The sequence below is a fragment of the Solanum tuberosum genome, unplaced genomic scaffold (genome assembly GCF_000226075.1).
Source record: "Solanum tuberosum cultivar DM 1-3 516 R44 unplaced genomic scaffold, SolTub_3.0 scf00272, whole genome shotgun sequence".
NCBI classification, from domain to species: domain Eukaryota; kingdom Viridiplantae; phylum Streptophyta; class Magnoliopsida; order Solanales; family Solanaceae; genus Solanum; species Solanum tuberosum.
In genome coordinates this window covers 112,168-129,151 of record NW_006239194.1, presented here as the reverse complement: position 1 = coordinate 129,151, position 16,984 = coordinate 112,168, and the positions used below count along the sequence as shown (strand labels likewise).

The 16,984-nt window shown below is 33.4% G+C and overlaps 1 protein-coding gene across 7 annotated transcripts; it reads right to left on the bottom strand.

The window, feature by feature from the left end:
* Window positions 1-5,451: 5,451 nt before the first annotated feature.
* LOC102606239 (nuclear pore complex protein NUP1) lies at window positions 5,452-16,738 on the bottom strand. 7 transcript variants are annotated; one of them, XM_015313881.1, is made up of 9 exons: window positions 15,445-15,780; window positions 15,157-15,317; window positions 12,331-12,389; window positions 8,740-9,002; window positions 8,162-8,357; window positions 7,453-7,740; window positions 7,281-7,364; window positions 6,372-7,085; window positions 5,452-6,138 (listed from the first exon to the last, which is right to left on the bottom strand). In XM_015313881.1, the coding sequence occupies exons 4-9, from the start codon at window positions 8,955-8,957 to the stop codon at window positions 5,629-5,631; spliced, it is 2,010 nt and encodes a 669-aa protein (XP_015169367.1). In that variant the 5' UTR covers window positions 8,958-9,002; window positions 12,331-12,389; window positions 15,157-15,317; window positions 15,445-15,780; the 3' UTR covers window positions 5,452-5,628. The 7 variants fall into 7 exon arrangements, with proteins under 7 accessions (XP_015169367.1, XP_015169368.1, XP_006358279.1 ...); XM_015313882.1 differs by having other exon boundaries at window positions 15,157-15,570; window positions 15,667-15,780; XM_006358217.2 differs by lacking the exons at window positions 15,157-15,317; window positions 15,445-15,780 and adding an exon at window positions 16,407-16,738.
* Between the last annotated feature and the right edge of the window lie 246 nt (window positions 16,739-16,984).

The following is a 16,984-nucleotide window of genomic DNA, read 5'->3' as shown; positions in this document are numbered from 1 at the left end:
CACTATCAAAGTTACTTAAGATTCATAATAACTTAATATAGTCGTGTAATAAATAAAGTGACAACTTATTATGTTGTTCACATTCTGCAATTATGTTGTCAGGATGTGTGTCGAATCCTCTGTAATATATGCATTTTTTATGAATTCAATACGAATGTAATGATATTTTTAAAAGATTCAAGTAACATAGACGATTATGGTTGATTTAGTAATGACAATGTAATAATATTTATATTAAGATGCTATATTTGTTGTGTAAACTAGGAACACGTGTCATTAGTTATTACCTTGAGATAAAAGGGTGATCTCATAATTTTATAATCTCTTACCCAAACCAATGGTTCAATAACTTGTACACGTGTCAAACACTCTATCGACGCGAGTTTAAATTTTAAAATTTATATGTTTAATAATAATTTTAAATTAAATATTTATCAAGACCTAATTGGTTTAGTTTTAAGACTTGTAGACTCAGTACCATTTGACCATAAATTTCAATTTATTTTTTTTATTATTTTTGAAATTTATGAAATTGAAATTAAAGATGAAATTATGTCTGGTGATACTTTTTGCAAAGAACATTTGAAATAATACTATTAAAGGTGGAAAATGAGTTGAAAAGCTGGTGTAACATGTTGTTTTCGAATTTAACTTCAAGCTGAATTTGAAATCTTTATCAAACATTAAATTTCAAATAAAATAAAAAGTTGTTTTTTTTTTAAAAAAAAAGAGTAAATATTTTTTATGGTCAAAAGAATTAGTTTGCTTTTGTCAAAACTTATATAAGACCGTGAAAGGAATTAGTACAATTTATGAGTGACATTGACAGACTAAAAAAATCCAAAGAAATATTAACAGAAATATATTGAGCTACATTACCTTTTATCATTTATATATTCAGACTGGATTTTCTCAATTTTTTTTAGTTTTACTGATGAATAGTCAAATCAATTATATCTGTACTATATATATCGATAACAAAAAACTCCAAAAACAAAAATCCAATAAAAAAAGATAAAGAAATGAATACTAACATGATTAATTAATAAAAAGTAAAAAATGATCAAACTTGTCATGTACTATACTATACTATTCCAATTAATTCAATAGCTTTATTATCCATTAATTTTTTTTGTTTAATTCTTAGTTTTGAGAAAAAAAATTAAACCTTAATTAGAAGTCGATGCATAATAAAGATCTTATTTTTTTAAGAGTTTGAATATGTGAAGTCTACCTATATTACGCTTTAATTTTGTTAACATAAATATAAATACGAAATAATTTGTTAATAATAAAGTATATGATAAAATTGAACAATTTTTTTTTCATATGACAAATTTAAACTATTTTTCTTGACTAAATGTAAGAATAAGAAAAAGTTAAATTAGGAAATATGAAAAGATATTTATGATTGTCAATTGCCACCAAGAATTTGTGAGGTACATGTTTTTATAAACATGTAGGTCCATTTAGCTAGCTAGCATCTTTGAACCCTCTGGATCAAAGGATGAGACATGCATTTATGCATCTGAACATGACCGATAATGACAGAGATAGAATTTTCATCAAAAATATATTATGATAAAAAAAAATAGTAGCAATAAATATACACATTAGTAAAGAATGTTAAGCTTCTTATCGGCATTAGTTAATTATCAATTGGATCTAATGTTGTTATAGGTTTTAGGGACATTATTTACAAAGAGTGTTAATCGTCTAAAAAAAATACATATTTAACTGCAATTAAGCTATTTTCATTAATTAATTGCGACTGATGATCATTTTTTGATGTAGTGATATCAAAATATAAAGAGGTAAATTCACGAATAAGTCAATGAGGATCAATATAGGTATCAATTGACACCCCCCTCAAGTACATATGGCTCCACCTTGTGGGCAAAACATCGGTATTGAAAAGGATTTGTCAAAAAATCATATTGTAGGCATAAAGTTAAAATGAATTTGTATGTATATATAGTAAGTGTTAAATTTCTTTGATTTTGTAAATTTTTTGGTATGTACTTCTTCCGTTCAAAAATAAGTGTCAGCTTAGCTCTTTTTATATTAATTAAAAAATATAATAAATACAAGATATTATTTACTAAATTATTCATATTTATTAGATTTTTTTTAAAAAAAAAGTGAGCATTATTAAGAAGAAGTTGTTCTTCAATATGCATAGCTAAAAATAGTTACTGATTATTGTCCTAAATTTCAAAAATAAAATTTAATTTGAAAATAATATTTATATAAAACAAACAAACACTTATTTTGAATTTTTTTTTAAAAAGAATCTAAGAGCAACAAGAAAGGCAGTAAAAAAAAACAAGGAATGATTGAACAAAGTCTCCTTGGGATCAGCAAAATTTGGTTAAGAGATGGAATAACTTAACAAATTAACTACCAGAGTAATAGGAATTGTTTGAAAAAAAATTCATCAATTTTAATATTTTAATAGACAAATTTAAGATCATAAAATTTACAAATTTCATATATATTTTTAGTTTAATATCATCAAATTTAAAATTTTCTCTTCATTTCTTAAACTCTGTATCAATCAAATCAAAACTCTTAAGACGATCAAGAAACGTAAATATTATTCATTTTATTTATAAAAAAAAACTAAAGTTGGGATTAGAGTAGAAATTGTGTTTGACCATATGTTTTATAAAGAGCATTTAAAATTTGAATATACTTTTTAAAATGTGGTTTAGACTCCCCGATTTCTAAAAACTGGTAAAATAATCCAATTTGATTAATTAATTATCTGAAACATACAATCAAATATGTTTTATAGGAGTAATATCTCAAAACAGATAGTCATATAATATCACAGAGATTATATCTCATATATAAACCATTACATACTATTACTAACATCTTTTTACTTTATATAAATTTTTATGTTAAAATTGATCATGGAGTTGTGTTTGGTTTATAATTTTTTGCAAATATTTTTTGATTATTTGGATGTAATTTTCCTAAAATAACACGAAATATAATTTAAGTATGAAATTTTATAAAAAATAATCTACGAATTTTTTTTAAGATATAGTAAAAGTGAAGAGAAAAAAAAGTTTATAGTGTTTTTCAAATTCCAAATTCAATTTTAATTTTATTTGAAAATTTCATGATCAAACACTGATTTTTAAAATAAACAACTTTCATAACCAAACAGATCGGGACAGAGTGAGTATATATATGTGAGGCGTTGAAATTGATAAAATTCCATAGAGTTCATAATTGAATAAAAGGAATCAAAACAATAGTTATGGCGCATTTGGTCACTTCTTCTACTATTTTTTATATGCTCAATCTATTGATCCAGCAACAACTACAACAACGATAATGATAACAATAATATATATTCAGTAAGATTTTATGGGATCTAAGCTCGATATATCGATTCGCTCTAAAAAAAATTATAATTTATATATGTTTCAGACCGATGAGAGAGTGTGGAATGGAAAGGAGTACTGTAACACAGAATCTGAAATGTCAAATTCATGTCTGCTTAGCATTCATTTCATTTCTTGTCATTTCATCTCTGACTTTCCCCATTCTCTGACTAGTGACCCTTCTTTTTGACACATTTTCTGATAATATTGTTCTATAATAAATATTAATAATATGTACACACATGCATTTATTTATTATTTAGTACTCCCTCCGTTATATAAAGAGTGACCTGATTTGACTTGACACGAAATTTTAAAAAATAAAGAAGACTTTTAAATCTTGTGATCCTAAATTAAAGTTATGTCAAATGTACTAAATTGTCCTTCAATCTTGTGGCTTTAAACATGCCACGTGGAAAACTGAAATTAAAATGTTACAAAAAAAGGAAAGAGGTCATTCTTTTTGAAACAGACTAAAAAGGAAAGGAGGTCATTCTTTTTTAAACGGAGGAAGTATATGAGTACTAGTATATTATTTATTAATGTGATTTATTTTTTAAAAAATAAAAAAATTTAAGAGAAAAGGTCAAAAAATTATGAGTGTTCATTTGTCGGTTCGATGCGTTTTTTTGTTGTTTAGATCAAACTATTTTTTTGAAGGTATTTTTATTTAGTTTTACATAGTCTAATGAAATTTTAAAAGTCTTTTTTCATAGATTTAATTCTTTGTTATCATAGTTGTACCCCTCGAAGAAAAAGAATCAAATAAGAGAGAAAAAGATCCCAATCTCTATGACTATGAAAACCTTGGAATTAGGTCACATCAAAGATCATGCATCATTCGTGAAGTGCTAAATATTTTTTTTATTATTAATTAGAAAATTTGAATTTAAATCTTATAAAACAAATCGATCTTGACAGAAAAGTATTTTGTCCTTCAAAGTGGAACACTTTGGTGCGATCTAAATCAATTGAATTTCAAAATAAAAAACCTTACATCAGATGAAAAACTAAAAAACATGTCACATCAACGACAGACTTCATATCTTTGATAATAGTATAAAGTGAAATTCATGTATGTTAGTCCATTTCTTGGATAGATAGGAGATTAGAGATATTTCATACATTCAAGTGTGTGGTTTAGTAATTTAGAAGTGATGGTATATTATGAGAGTCTGATTGATTCAATTTCTAATAGAGAAATAAGGAATTAGATAAAAAAAAAGTTTATTATTTATTCGTCTGATTGGTGAATAAAGTTACTCAACATCTATTCTGAATGAAAGTAACTGATACCCAATAAAATAGTCGACATTAGCTAAAAGTTGATTCAAACACCATCTTGGTGGTACAAAATCATGTGTGAGTAGGGCCATCTTATCAACAACTTGGGATTTATATACTTACATGGCCAAAGGGATAAATTCTTTTTAGTTGGGAATTTTTTTGGATATTTTGTACAATCAATGCATGATTCTTAAGGCATCATGTTCTCTACTTGTGTTAAAACTAGATCTAGTTCAAATTCTTCTTTTATGTGACAACTAGAATTGGTGTTTGTGAAACTAGCTAGACCCTAGTTGTATAACTGAATAACTAGGGATATTTGGTCTTGATTTAGTTATTTATGTTTGGCTGGGGCTAAAAGGAGGAGAAAAGGAAATAAAACAAGAATATTATATAATTCTTCTTTGTAAGGAAGGTGGTGACTAGATACGACTCGATCGAACTCGGTAGCTTTGTTTAATTTAATGGTGTATTTTGAAATACACAGTTCAAAATATGTTTTACTTTATTACTTGGGACTTTTAATACTGCATCATACATTGTAACATAAAGCATCATTTTTCATTTTTAATTTGTCCAACAACCAAGTCTTAAATTCTATGTTGCTCGGACTCTACAAAAATGTCATCGGGTACATATCATCCTTCATAAATAACACGAGTACGGGAACATTTTTGGAGAGTCCGAGCAACTTAGCTTAAATCAACCTTCAACATATGGATAAGTCAGTTGAACTCTATATCTCAGATGCATAAGACAATCATAATCAAGTCAATCAGCAATTATGTGTTTGCTAAAACTTTTAATATCAGGTATTCATCCATCCTTCAAAATGAAAGCTGTGGCAGATAACAAAATGTAGGTGAGAATACAAAAAATTATGAAACAGAGTTTCCATCATTGGGTGAAAATCCTGCAGCTAGAGTATTGACAAACCTTCAAACTAGCATGTTGTTTTTCCTATTCCACCAAAAGATAGTCTTGATGTCCTGTCTGTTCCAAAGCTAAACTTGAGGTCTGAAGCATCCACGGGAACAGATGCATTGCTCGTAGAGGGAAAAGAGAATACGAGGCATTCAGCTGATTTACCAGTGCCAAAGGTGTATACTGGAGAACTGGATGCATCCACTGGCTGAGAGAGGACACCAGCTGCGGGAGATGGCATGGATGGTGTTGGTGGTTCTGAGAGTGCACCAGATGACGCAGCGACTGGGAAACTGAATCCAAACCCATTATCTGGGGAAGTCGCATTTCTAGGATTGGGCTTATTCACAAAAATGGATGGCAAGTTAGGTTTTGCACTAGACGCTTGTCCAGGAGCATTTCTTGGTAGCTGGAAACCCGTGGAGTTGGATAACGTTGCAGCATTCTGCCCATTACTTTGATTATGGAAAGAAGGCCACTGTGGGGTAGAACCTTTATCTTTCTGTCCATCATCCGTGCGTATCGAGTCCTGCAGCAAAGACATCCATGTTAAGTGGCGATTCTATATTATATTAGCAACAACGCCTAAATTAACATCCCCAGGTGGTTTTGTGGTTTTGTGCTTTTGCACCCTCCATCTTCTAATGCATAAATTAAATTTTGAACTGTAAAAGAAGTTGCTTTTAAGAACAAACTCGAGAATGTTAGGAAGGTGCAGATTAGTGCCATTTGAAAAGTTAACTTCCAATAACAAATACGTACCTTCCGCAAACTTGGAGTGTGAGAACCAGAAAAGAAACTTTTAACTTGGGAATCAGCTGCCTTAGAAGTGAAGGGCGGGACAGTATTGGCTTTAGCTGTCGTAACAAACACGTTAGCTATACTAGCAGCTTTAGCACTAGCATCCGTACCAGTGTCAGTTTCACGCGTAGTTTGCTCCTGAGGTATTTCCACACGATTGACTGTTCCATTATCTCCTTCCTTGGACGATTGGGCAGCTGCCAGACCATTGTTCATACGTATACCAAATTCTCCTAAATGTGAGGATTTCATTTTATCATTTGCAGTGGAATCAGAGATTTCTTTACCGGGATATTTCTTCCATTCGCTTGCCAGCTTCAATTCAGCTGCCTTTTCTGCAGGAGTGGGCTTGTGTCTGTCAAGTTGCTCTAATATTTTTCTTACAGTATCATTTGAAGAACTTATGAGTGGTATAGCTTCTTCAGACCTGCCTACTCTATGATCCACTGACTGGTACTTCTCTACACCACTAGTTTGCCCAACTTCCAAATTCTTTCCGGCAGCAGGCAAGAACAATTTGGAAGCACCAACTTTTTCTAAAGGTGAAGAAGCATTTGGGTTATTCAGGAAAATGGATTTCCTAGGGCGAGATTCTGAGCCAAATTTATTCCGTATGCGCCGAATCGGTCCCACAGATCCATAGCTTGGAAGAGGTAAATCAGTCCTAGTCTTCTCCTGAAATATTTTCATGAGAACATTCAGAAAGATCCCATCTGCTCCTTGAAAGAGTTCTATCACATTAAAATAAAGACTAATAATCACAGAATTCTTATAAACACGCAAGAACCTGCAAATCAATGTAGGAAGCTATAGGAAATCACTTAGTACAGAGGATTTTTGTAATAGGAAGTTGCTAAGACAAACATATACCTGGCTGTAGATTAATGATTGAGATTGTTGGAAGGGTTTCGTTGAGGGATCTAGCCACCTGCTACCAACCTGCGACTGAGTCTGCTGGCAAATTGAAGTGCAACATGAATAACTATTCCCGGATTAACAGAAGTATGGTTGAAGCACAAGTTAATTTAGTCACAATACAAACCCTATCTCTGGATTTCGGCAATAAAGTTCTAGAGTATGGGGTCCTTGGGAACTCAACAAGCCCATATCCTCTCTGATTCAGTGGAGTAAAATGACCACGCTGATCTTGCACCATGGCAGCGGGCCAACAAGTCGATGACTTTGGTGAAGGTGGTGGATGGAACCTATTTTGGGGAGCTTGCTCCACCTTGGATACAAAACCATAAGAATCATTTCCCTTACTTAACCTACGGCTTCCCATGTAAGCTCTTGCAATATCAATGGGGGATGCGCCAACTTCATCTCGTACCTGCAGTAGTGCAGTATTTTATCAGAGTACATCCTAAAATTCTCCGAAAGAAAGGAGCATCAATGAGGGTCTTTCATAAAACAATTATTTGTACTTGCTTCCAACCTATTCCAAACTTTATTCACTGGTGCATTTTTCCTGTTAAAGCTTTCATCCAAGACATCTCTTGACTAATTAAAATGTTGTTTTTTTTTTATAAAGGTAACTCTAATTAAAATGTTGTTTCTTACTAATCAATCAAGTGTGACTCAATTTTCAGACTAGCTGGCTACAGCTACATTAATCCTCTAGTTCATCCTGTTCTATTTGTATCTATTTAGCTGAGTTGAAGTTTTAGCACGCTTAAATACTAAGATTGTAGTCATTTCACAAAACAAAATGTGTTCTATGACAGAAGGGTTAATAATGATAATTAACTCACGTTTGTTTGGGGAAGAGGTGTTGAAGTTCCTGGCATAGCGAAGTCTGTTTCATCCCGCTTCCTGTCATTTGGTCTTCTAGGTGTCTCATGTGCTAAATGAAGCCTTCCAATGTCTCCTTCAGCTGTTCTGCTAGCTAACTTTTTTTCTTCATCGACCCTTGAGTTTAATATCTTTGTCAAACGCGTTATTTCATCCCTGCATATAGTGAAGACAGCTTTTCAATAAGAAGGTTTAACTGAAAAAATTTGAATGATGCACATGGTCAAAAGAGATTCCTGAATGAACACAAGACGGAGAAATCCAGCATCAGAACATGTACAGAGTGATGGAGGATCGTCAAAAAAAGAGGAAAGGGTTATTAAGTCAAAATCTCAGTTCCTAGTAATTATAGAGAACTGAATTCTCAAACCACTGAGGACTACGAGGAAGATAACAATTTTTAAGATGCATGCATTTTTCATCTAAAACAGAAATTGGCTCCTAACCAATGAGGTGTGACTGCAACAACATGATAGATGGGCCTGGCTATAACCAGAATTACAGAAAAAAAGCAGAGACATGAAGAATGATATGCTACCTCGAAAATGATTTCCCCTGCATGAGCTGCTCAATTCTGGAAATTTCAACACTATCAGAGGAATTCTTTGGTTTCTCTTCTTCCAGCTTCTCTGCTTCGGAGATCCCATTCGATTTCCCCGTACTTGGATCCTCTTCCTTTCCTTCAGTAGAACTGGAATTCTTTGGTTTCTCTTCTCCCAGCTTCTCTGCTTCGGGGATCTCATTTAATTTCTCCATACTTGGATCATCTTTGTTTCCTTCAGTAGTTCTGGATATCACATACTGCATAAACATAATATCCAACACTTGTGAAAATATTCTCTTTACTAGAAAACCATAAATAAATAAAAGTTAAGCTTTTTTCTCTTCATTTTTGTTTTCTCACACGTGGGTTGCGTTTGTTTGTTTGTTTGGGGGAGGGGGGCACTTTCACAGCATCAATTCCTAATAAGGCCATGGTATTGTTTTATACTTCGTTTGGTTGCTTTTTTGTTTATGGAATAATGTTATACTGGAATCTTGGGTGTACGTTTATATAACACCCAACGTGGGATAAAAATAAAAGGATAAGCTATACCTCAGTAAAACAATAAAATGACAAAAATTGCCCTTTTGTCAGAAAATGTTATTAAGAAGGTCAATGTAAAAATTAGGAACAAAAGCTTATTCAAGTTTACTAAGTTTAAAACCAAATATACCTATAAGATTATACATTGTACGTCTCGTTTTTAAATGTGATGTAACAAACAAATTATAAGTACTAAATATTCAAGGATACCAGTATTATAATCCAACATATTTTTTGTCCACGAACTGAAAAACTCTTTAATTGATCCCTGAGATATTCTCTGTTTTCCCTTTCCTCGCTAACACTAAATGTGGATCACCAACCTAATTTCCTTACCCACCCTTTTTTCTTCTTTGCTTCTTCATTTCCGTTTGATATCCCCTTCACAGAATGACATCTGATATCGGTCCAGAGTGTGTTTGGTGCCTATAGTGGCAAAAAATCTCCTCCATTTCAAACTAAACTTATGTCCCAATTTATATGACATAGTTCAGATTTCAAATGATGAACAAGAATATCTTTGTCCACGATTTATTCATATGCCCTTTAACTATTTTAAATTGGTAATCTTTGTGACTTATAGTACTTTTTATGTAGTTTCTAAATCTGTAAATTATTTTTCAAAAACCTTAAAGATTGTATGTCTAAATGCACAATCAAAATAAAGTAGACTCTCGAAATCCGAACCATGTCATAAAAATTGAGCTGAGTGTAGTACTTTTCTAATATCTAATTGTATTTATTAAATTAATATAAGCATAATCTTTGTCTAAGTTCGCTAAAAGTGGCTAAAGAGTATAAATATTTATACTATAATATTATTTGGGTATCTGAATGTATCTTCTCAACCAAGGACTACACATTTCAAAAAAAATGCAATTAGCCAATTATTCAAACACACATAGACAAAAGCTTACATGCTAACCTATTATCAAAAAACTAACCCATTCAAGCTTTCTTTTTTTGAAGAAGCTGACCTATTCAAGTTTTCTTCTTTTAAGCTCTGCGTGAAACAAAAAGAGGAAGGAGCAGAGAGTAACACGCATAGAAAATGGCGGTGCCACTGCTACAGGCAACCATTAATAGCATAAAAGAATAGTATTTACATTACAGATGGCCTATTTTGACTTTCAAAAAGGGGCATTCTACTTTTGCACCTTCATGAAGTTTCATCAGATCGATTATGCATAAGTAAACGAAAATATTAACTTTAGAGGATTAAATTAGGCTAGGGAGAAGCCTACTGTAGGTCCTTTGAAGGATTTATCACAAAAGCATATAAAAAGCTTTGAACATCATATGCAGTTAAGTTACTAAAAAGCTTTCATCTCCACGGTTTCTTTCCACAATTAAACAGCATAAATTACAAGTAAATTATGATGATTTTTATCAGCAAATTGGGGGAGGAGGTTTTTCTCAAAGTTGACGTCAAAAGAATTTTAGAATTCATCATACCTCTGTATAAGATTATGAAAACAATTCCTTTCCAGGACGGTATGAAGTATTTGACATACTTCTATTAGTGATGACAACAAACTGAAAGTCCTTTTGCTATTAAGAATGCAATTTCATTGGAGCATATATGATTTTTGTTCTTTTAAGAACTAAAAATTAGTAAGAGGCTAAAAGAATATTCAATGGGTTTACTTGTCAAGAAAAGAGTACTTATTTCTTTTTGAAAAGAGATTTTTATTGGATAATGGGTCTTCCCATCTTTCCTTCTCCACTAAAGTATCAAACTTTTTCTATCTGCCTAACCCACACATCATGGTTGCGTTCTTACCCCTAGACCAAACCCCGGGGGTAAAAAAAAAGTGCATATTTTGGTGAAGGAAGAAGAATGTCATTAACAAAGCATCAAGCAGATGCACAGATTACAAAAGAAAGAAAATATCAGCTCCCAAAAGGGAAAAAAAGGCTATCTAAACAGCTAACAACAGAGATCTATGGAGCTGATAAATTCCAGGAAAGAATCGACACCAAGTACAGGAGAGAGATTACCCCAACCAAAAAAAAAGTGCATATTTCAATTTGACTTTGATGTGCTCAATGTGAAATAACCTTTACATCTTTTTTTATGACAAGGGAAACCCGTAGCCGCTACCCTTTGGGTGCGCACAGGGTAAAACCCCCGATCCTATGCAATAGCGCGCAAACCACACGGGAGAGTAACCCACACTAGGAAAGCCTGATGCGATGAGCTCGATTATAGGAAGAAGATGAATTTATATCAAACTATTGACTCATTTTGTCTAGCACCATAACATAATATAAGCTCTAACCTCCTAAGGCACTTCCCATTGAGATATCCAAGTTTGACAAAATCTACGGACAAGAAAGTATAAAGCATAGACAAAATTAAGATTCCAGATCACAACCATGATATATACTGGTTTCTCTCTTATTCCCCAGATAAATTTTAACAATTAATTTGATATATTCTTTCAAATCATAATCATGATATGATACTGGTTCACCATCAATTCCCCGGTAAACTTCTAGCAAGTAATCTGAGATCTTCTTAGTGTATAATATACAAGTCAATCGACTTCTTAAACATCACACAATCAACTGTGAAGGAAACAACGATCAACTTTGTCGTTCTCGTTACCTAAAGACGATGTTTACTCTACTCTTTATCATGTTCATTTGGGAGTCTTAGTATTTCAGGAGCGTCTAATCAGGGTGGATAATTGCCAACCGTTTCCCCAAAAAGTAAGGCATCATGTTGGATGGAACTTACCCCTTTTCTATAAGGAACTCAGAGCTTAACAATCACTTCAGCAGAGATCTATTAGTAATGCAACCCTTGGTCTTCAAGTTTTCAAAGGTCACCTTCGCCAACAAATTCTATTCTCACCATTTTATTGCCATCCAAACTAAGTGTTAGATCTATTTATTATATTTTGTGCTCTTCTTTCTCGTGTAGTAAAACAATAGACATAATAACAAAGCAAAATCTTCATCCACACTCTACCAATAAAATGGAGAGATAATAGGAGAAATTTACCAAAATAAAGCAAGAACAAAAATAAAGCTTACACTTGAAGCACATTTGTTGTCATTTCCTACATCTTGTGTTGTTGCTGGATCTTCATTATCTGTCCCAAATTTAAAAAAATTGAGATTAATGATCAAACTGAGGAAACAAACAAGATAACAAGTTTAATGATATCTATATCTAATTAGCTCACAATGTTTGATGTATCAAACATACTTATCACAATGCATCCAATCGACTAAGATTCTTATTATTAGAACTCCTCTATCAAGTATAAATAAGAAAACTTATTAATGATCAATACGAAAAAGTTATTTTGTTGGTCATAAAGTATACAATCGAACATTGTATCTAATAGGGGTACTTTTTAAGGCAAGCAAAAACTGTATTACTAAGTTTAGCAAGAAGGTACATTCAGTGTAAATAAGTGTTCTTGGACTCATATTCTCTAAACATGGAGATCAGGGAAGACCAATGCACCTTCAATATCATTTACAAAATTCATCCTAACCCAAAAATTCAAATAATTAATACATCTACATTATACCAACAAAAAAAAGGGAGTTTGCTTTCTCTTCAAAGCATTTAGATATATATCGAAAATATTGTTAGAGAAAAGTTTATCCCTGACAGTCTCTATTCCTTCACACTTATATTGTGCAATGATGGAACTACTGATGTGGGGTTTTTAGGAATTCACCCTACTATATACTAACAAATTCAGGAACACGCACCCAATCTGCCAAGTGGCATGACTCCTTGAAGTGATAGGAAGAGATGTCCCTCTTAAGTCAGTTCACACAGAAAACATCACTATACATATTAAAAACATTTTTTTTGCACGTCTTTGTGTGTGAAAGATGGCTCATGAACCTTTAGCAAGCCAAAATATGTTATTGTTTGGAGCTTTAGTCTTTCAAATTATCTGCCAACACCCCGATTCCCTTTATGTCATTCCTTATCAACCGGTGTTAGCATAAACACACAGCGATTATGCCATCCTCACATAACACTATAAGTTGTCCGTCTATTGTTCAACTAATGGAATCCTTCCCAAAGCAATCAAACAGCAGAGTTATGCTTCATATCTCCAGCCTTTTATATCCCTACTCAACTTCACATGCCATACCCCTATGACATTCTGTAACTTGCAAATTGGAAGCTGTCAGGCTGTGTCTTGATAGATTTATTTAAAGGGTATATATCATACATTCAAATATATTGGCACATTTTCAAAACAAAAAATCTAGGCACAATTTTCACACTACTGCCATCTCCAACTTCTACTCTCGTCAAAGGTTGGAATTCCTCCAAAAAAATCTTGATTTGCTTCCATATACTTGTCATTTGAGGCCTCAACTGGTCTCAAACTCCAGCAGTTTTCCATCCATACCTCTCTATTCTGACCTTCCATATATCCTTCCTGTCATCACTAACTCTCCATAGCACCACTGGTTTTCCATCCATACCCCCTTTATGGTCTTCTGTAGATCCTCCATGCATCAATAAGTTTTTGTAGCCATTTATATGAAGGAGACCTTTTTTTACTTATAAAAGAAGAAAAAGAACAAGAAAAGAAATTTCCATAATGTAAGCTTAAACTTTTATTCCACAAACCACCTCTTTTGCATAATTAACCACCCCACCACCCCAAACCCATCCAAAGGAAATTCCGTCTAATCCCGTCCAGTTGCATTACTACTTTAGAGTGTGGTGATCACCAAAGATATAAAGTATGTCAGTGTTCCATCTAGCCAACTTTCAACTACTTTGGAGGTGTGGCAGTCACCAAGACGAGGTATGTTGGGTTACATCTAGCACACTGCTGATGGGTGTTAATATTCCCGCACGAAACAGATAAAAAGCCCAAAATCATCCCTTATCTTTTGCTTTAGACTCAAAAGTCATCCCTCTTCTTTCACACGGAGCACTAATAGTCCTCAATGTCGTATTTGGTGCACTTTTAATCTCCTTCCTAATGGTGTCTATTATTTAACGTCGCATATGTGCACATGGGATTACACTAGGTTTGTTGTTGTATGTGCACGTGGAACTCAAGTGAGAGCCATTTCCCTCCTACCAAAATTCCAGAACTTCTCTGCCTTTTCCAATATGTGAGATGTGGGGATGAAGCTCCGAAGCAGGAGCTAGCCTTCAAAGGCGGGCTTGTTATGTCTGAATAAGTAGCTTGTAATTGGTGTATGAGCATTATAAGATAAGGCAGCAGGGTGCCTTAAGCAGTAGCAAACACATGAGATCAGTGTTATTAAAACCGGTTAAAGTGTGAGGCGAGGCGAAGGTCGCTTCAGGGCACTAAAGCGAGGTGAGATGAAAAAGTCTCCTTTGAGACTTCTCAGTCACACCTTCCTGTACTTTTTTATCTTTGTATTTGGCTCCAATGGGAGGCCCATATATGAAGTTAAGAAATCTCCACCTTACAGCCCAATATAATGGATGATGCAAGCTTTTGGCAGTGTGCATTAGCAAATAAAATTCTACTTTTCACTTGATTCAAAAAGAATGATCTACTTTTCACTGGATATATATGAAGCCTAGGAATTGCTTGAAATAGTAGCAGACTCAAGTACATCAGTTATTTCTTCCTCGTCTTCCTCGTCTTCCAAGTGTCATCAATGTTAAATATGTGAAATATCCATTGCATGTCATAACTTCCTCTAATCCTAACCCCTAATATCCAGCCAAGTGCAACTGCTCTTTTGAGCTGTAACCTAAGTGTTTCCACCACCATTAAAATTTAGAAAAACTGAAAAAGTAAACATGATGAATAATCATCTTGCTCAAGTCCCCCATAAGAAGCAAAATATGCTCATGTCTACAGATAATTAGTATAGAAAAATACAGACAACCTTACAGTGGAAATGCAGTAACTTATCAACTTGATCCACCTATCTTCAAACCCCATCACTGATCACACAACTCACAATGTTTAGCACCATCGCCAATTTAAATGGTAGTAAGCTTTCTCCAAATCCATTTAACATGATATCCATGAGTTAATTGCCTCAGCCTATAATTAATGCAGTCATTGGCAATTAGTGCAACATTCACTATTAGCCTTAGTTTGATGAATAAAAAAAATTTGGTTTCCCATAATCAGAGTACCAATCACTCTTTTTAAACCTTTCAATAAGAACCTGAGCAATTATCTTATGTCCTTTTTTTGGCAAGTAATCTTATAATAGGTCCTTAGCTTCTTCTTTTTTTGTGAAGGTGGTGTTCCTGATAAATTTACATGCATCGCGTCTAATCCACCAAGCAACCTGAGTTCACAAGCATAGGATCCGTTAATCCTGCCAACAAAAGCTAATGCAGGCAGGCTCACATTAACTGTTGTAACTGGAGTTCAAACCTAAGACCTTCAAGTTGTTTCTCCTATGCCCTGACCACTGGGTCCAACCTTGGAGACATTATGAATCCACCAGAGTCCCTTAGCTCCTCAGCACCTTTTTTCCTTTGGGACCAGTGTTAGCCTGCTTGATGTCATTCTCTTATCAGCCAATGGTAGAAAAATACCAAATCTATGTTTGTACAATCATGGGCAGACCACACATAGGATCACAATTATTATTTTTTATACAACATATAATAATTGTGTGTCATATGAGGTCTACCATTCATGCAAAGTTGCAAATACAACTCCCAAGCTCACAAAGTCTAACTTCTTCAAAATTTTACCAATTCAACTAAAGAAACTACCACCGCTATTACACTTCATGCACATTGACATCAAAAAGGAATGTCATTAAGATACAAGTAGACAAAACACACCAGGTTCCATGCAAGGTATAATGATATCAGAGATGGAAAAACTAAATTTTCTTATAAAACCTACTACATATCCAAGAAAATCCCTGCAACCTAGAAAAGCAAAGAAACACCTTTTGCTAGAATAAGTTGTAAACAAAAGCTACTACAGTCACATTCCAACAGATCAGGTTGTAAGCTAAAATAACAAAAAAGTTCCGTTCTTGCAAACCTCAATTAACCAAAGCACCAACATACTCAATCACCAATATCCAATATCCAAAAAAACATAAAAATCGCACATTCATGGAAACCCTAATAATTCACATAACATGAAGTACGAGTCTCAAACCTAATTCACCGTCAATCTGTTCAAGTGGAGGAGGATTTCCAGCAATTGCATTCGATATAAAGGATGGAAGGATTCTGTTGGCGCTGCCGGAGATAATACGGTAAGCCGGATCAACCAGTTTCGATAACCAGCTAGTCCGACCAGACTGGTTCAATGGTGGACGGTCGTAAGGAGTCGCCGGAGGTTTCCTCGCCGACGGTTTCTTAAACTTCCCGCCGGCGCCTCTCTCGCCGTCTCTGCCACCGTAACGTGTCGGCGTTGTATTGAATTCCATCTCTCTACTGTGGAAAACAGTGGGAGCAACTGAGCAAAGCAATAGAGGATTTTTTTTGTTTATGGTTGGAGGAGAAAATTACGTTTTGGTCCTTACTCTTTGATATAGGTTTACCGAAAAAATTATTGACACGGACTTTAAAAAAGTAAAAAAAAAAGTAATTTTGTAATATTAAACTAGCAATTAGATTGTATCGAAATATTTTTTATTTTGTGATGTTAAATATGTTAGGTAGAAAATTAAAATAAAGAATTATTAAAAAAAGAAAAAAGTTATTTTTTTTAAAATAAATTAAAAAGAGTAG

Bases quoted from the DNA above. Each gene is read 5' to 3' on its own strand.
- LOC102606239 (XM_006358217.2), bottom strand. From the start codon at position 16,680: ATGGAATTCAATACAACGCCGACACGTTACGGTGGCAGAGACGGCGAG. The intron at 8,358-8,739 runs GTAGCATATCAT...CACTATATGCAG, and splicing joins CAGGGGAAATCATTTTCGAG to GGATGAAATAACGCGTTTGA. The intron at 6,139-6,371 runs GTACGTATTTGT...TCTTTGCTGCAG, and splicing joins ACACTCCAAGTTTGCGGAAG to GACTCGATACGCACGGATGA.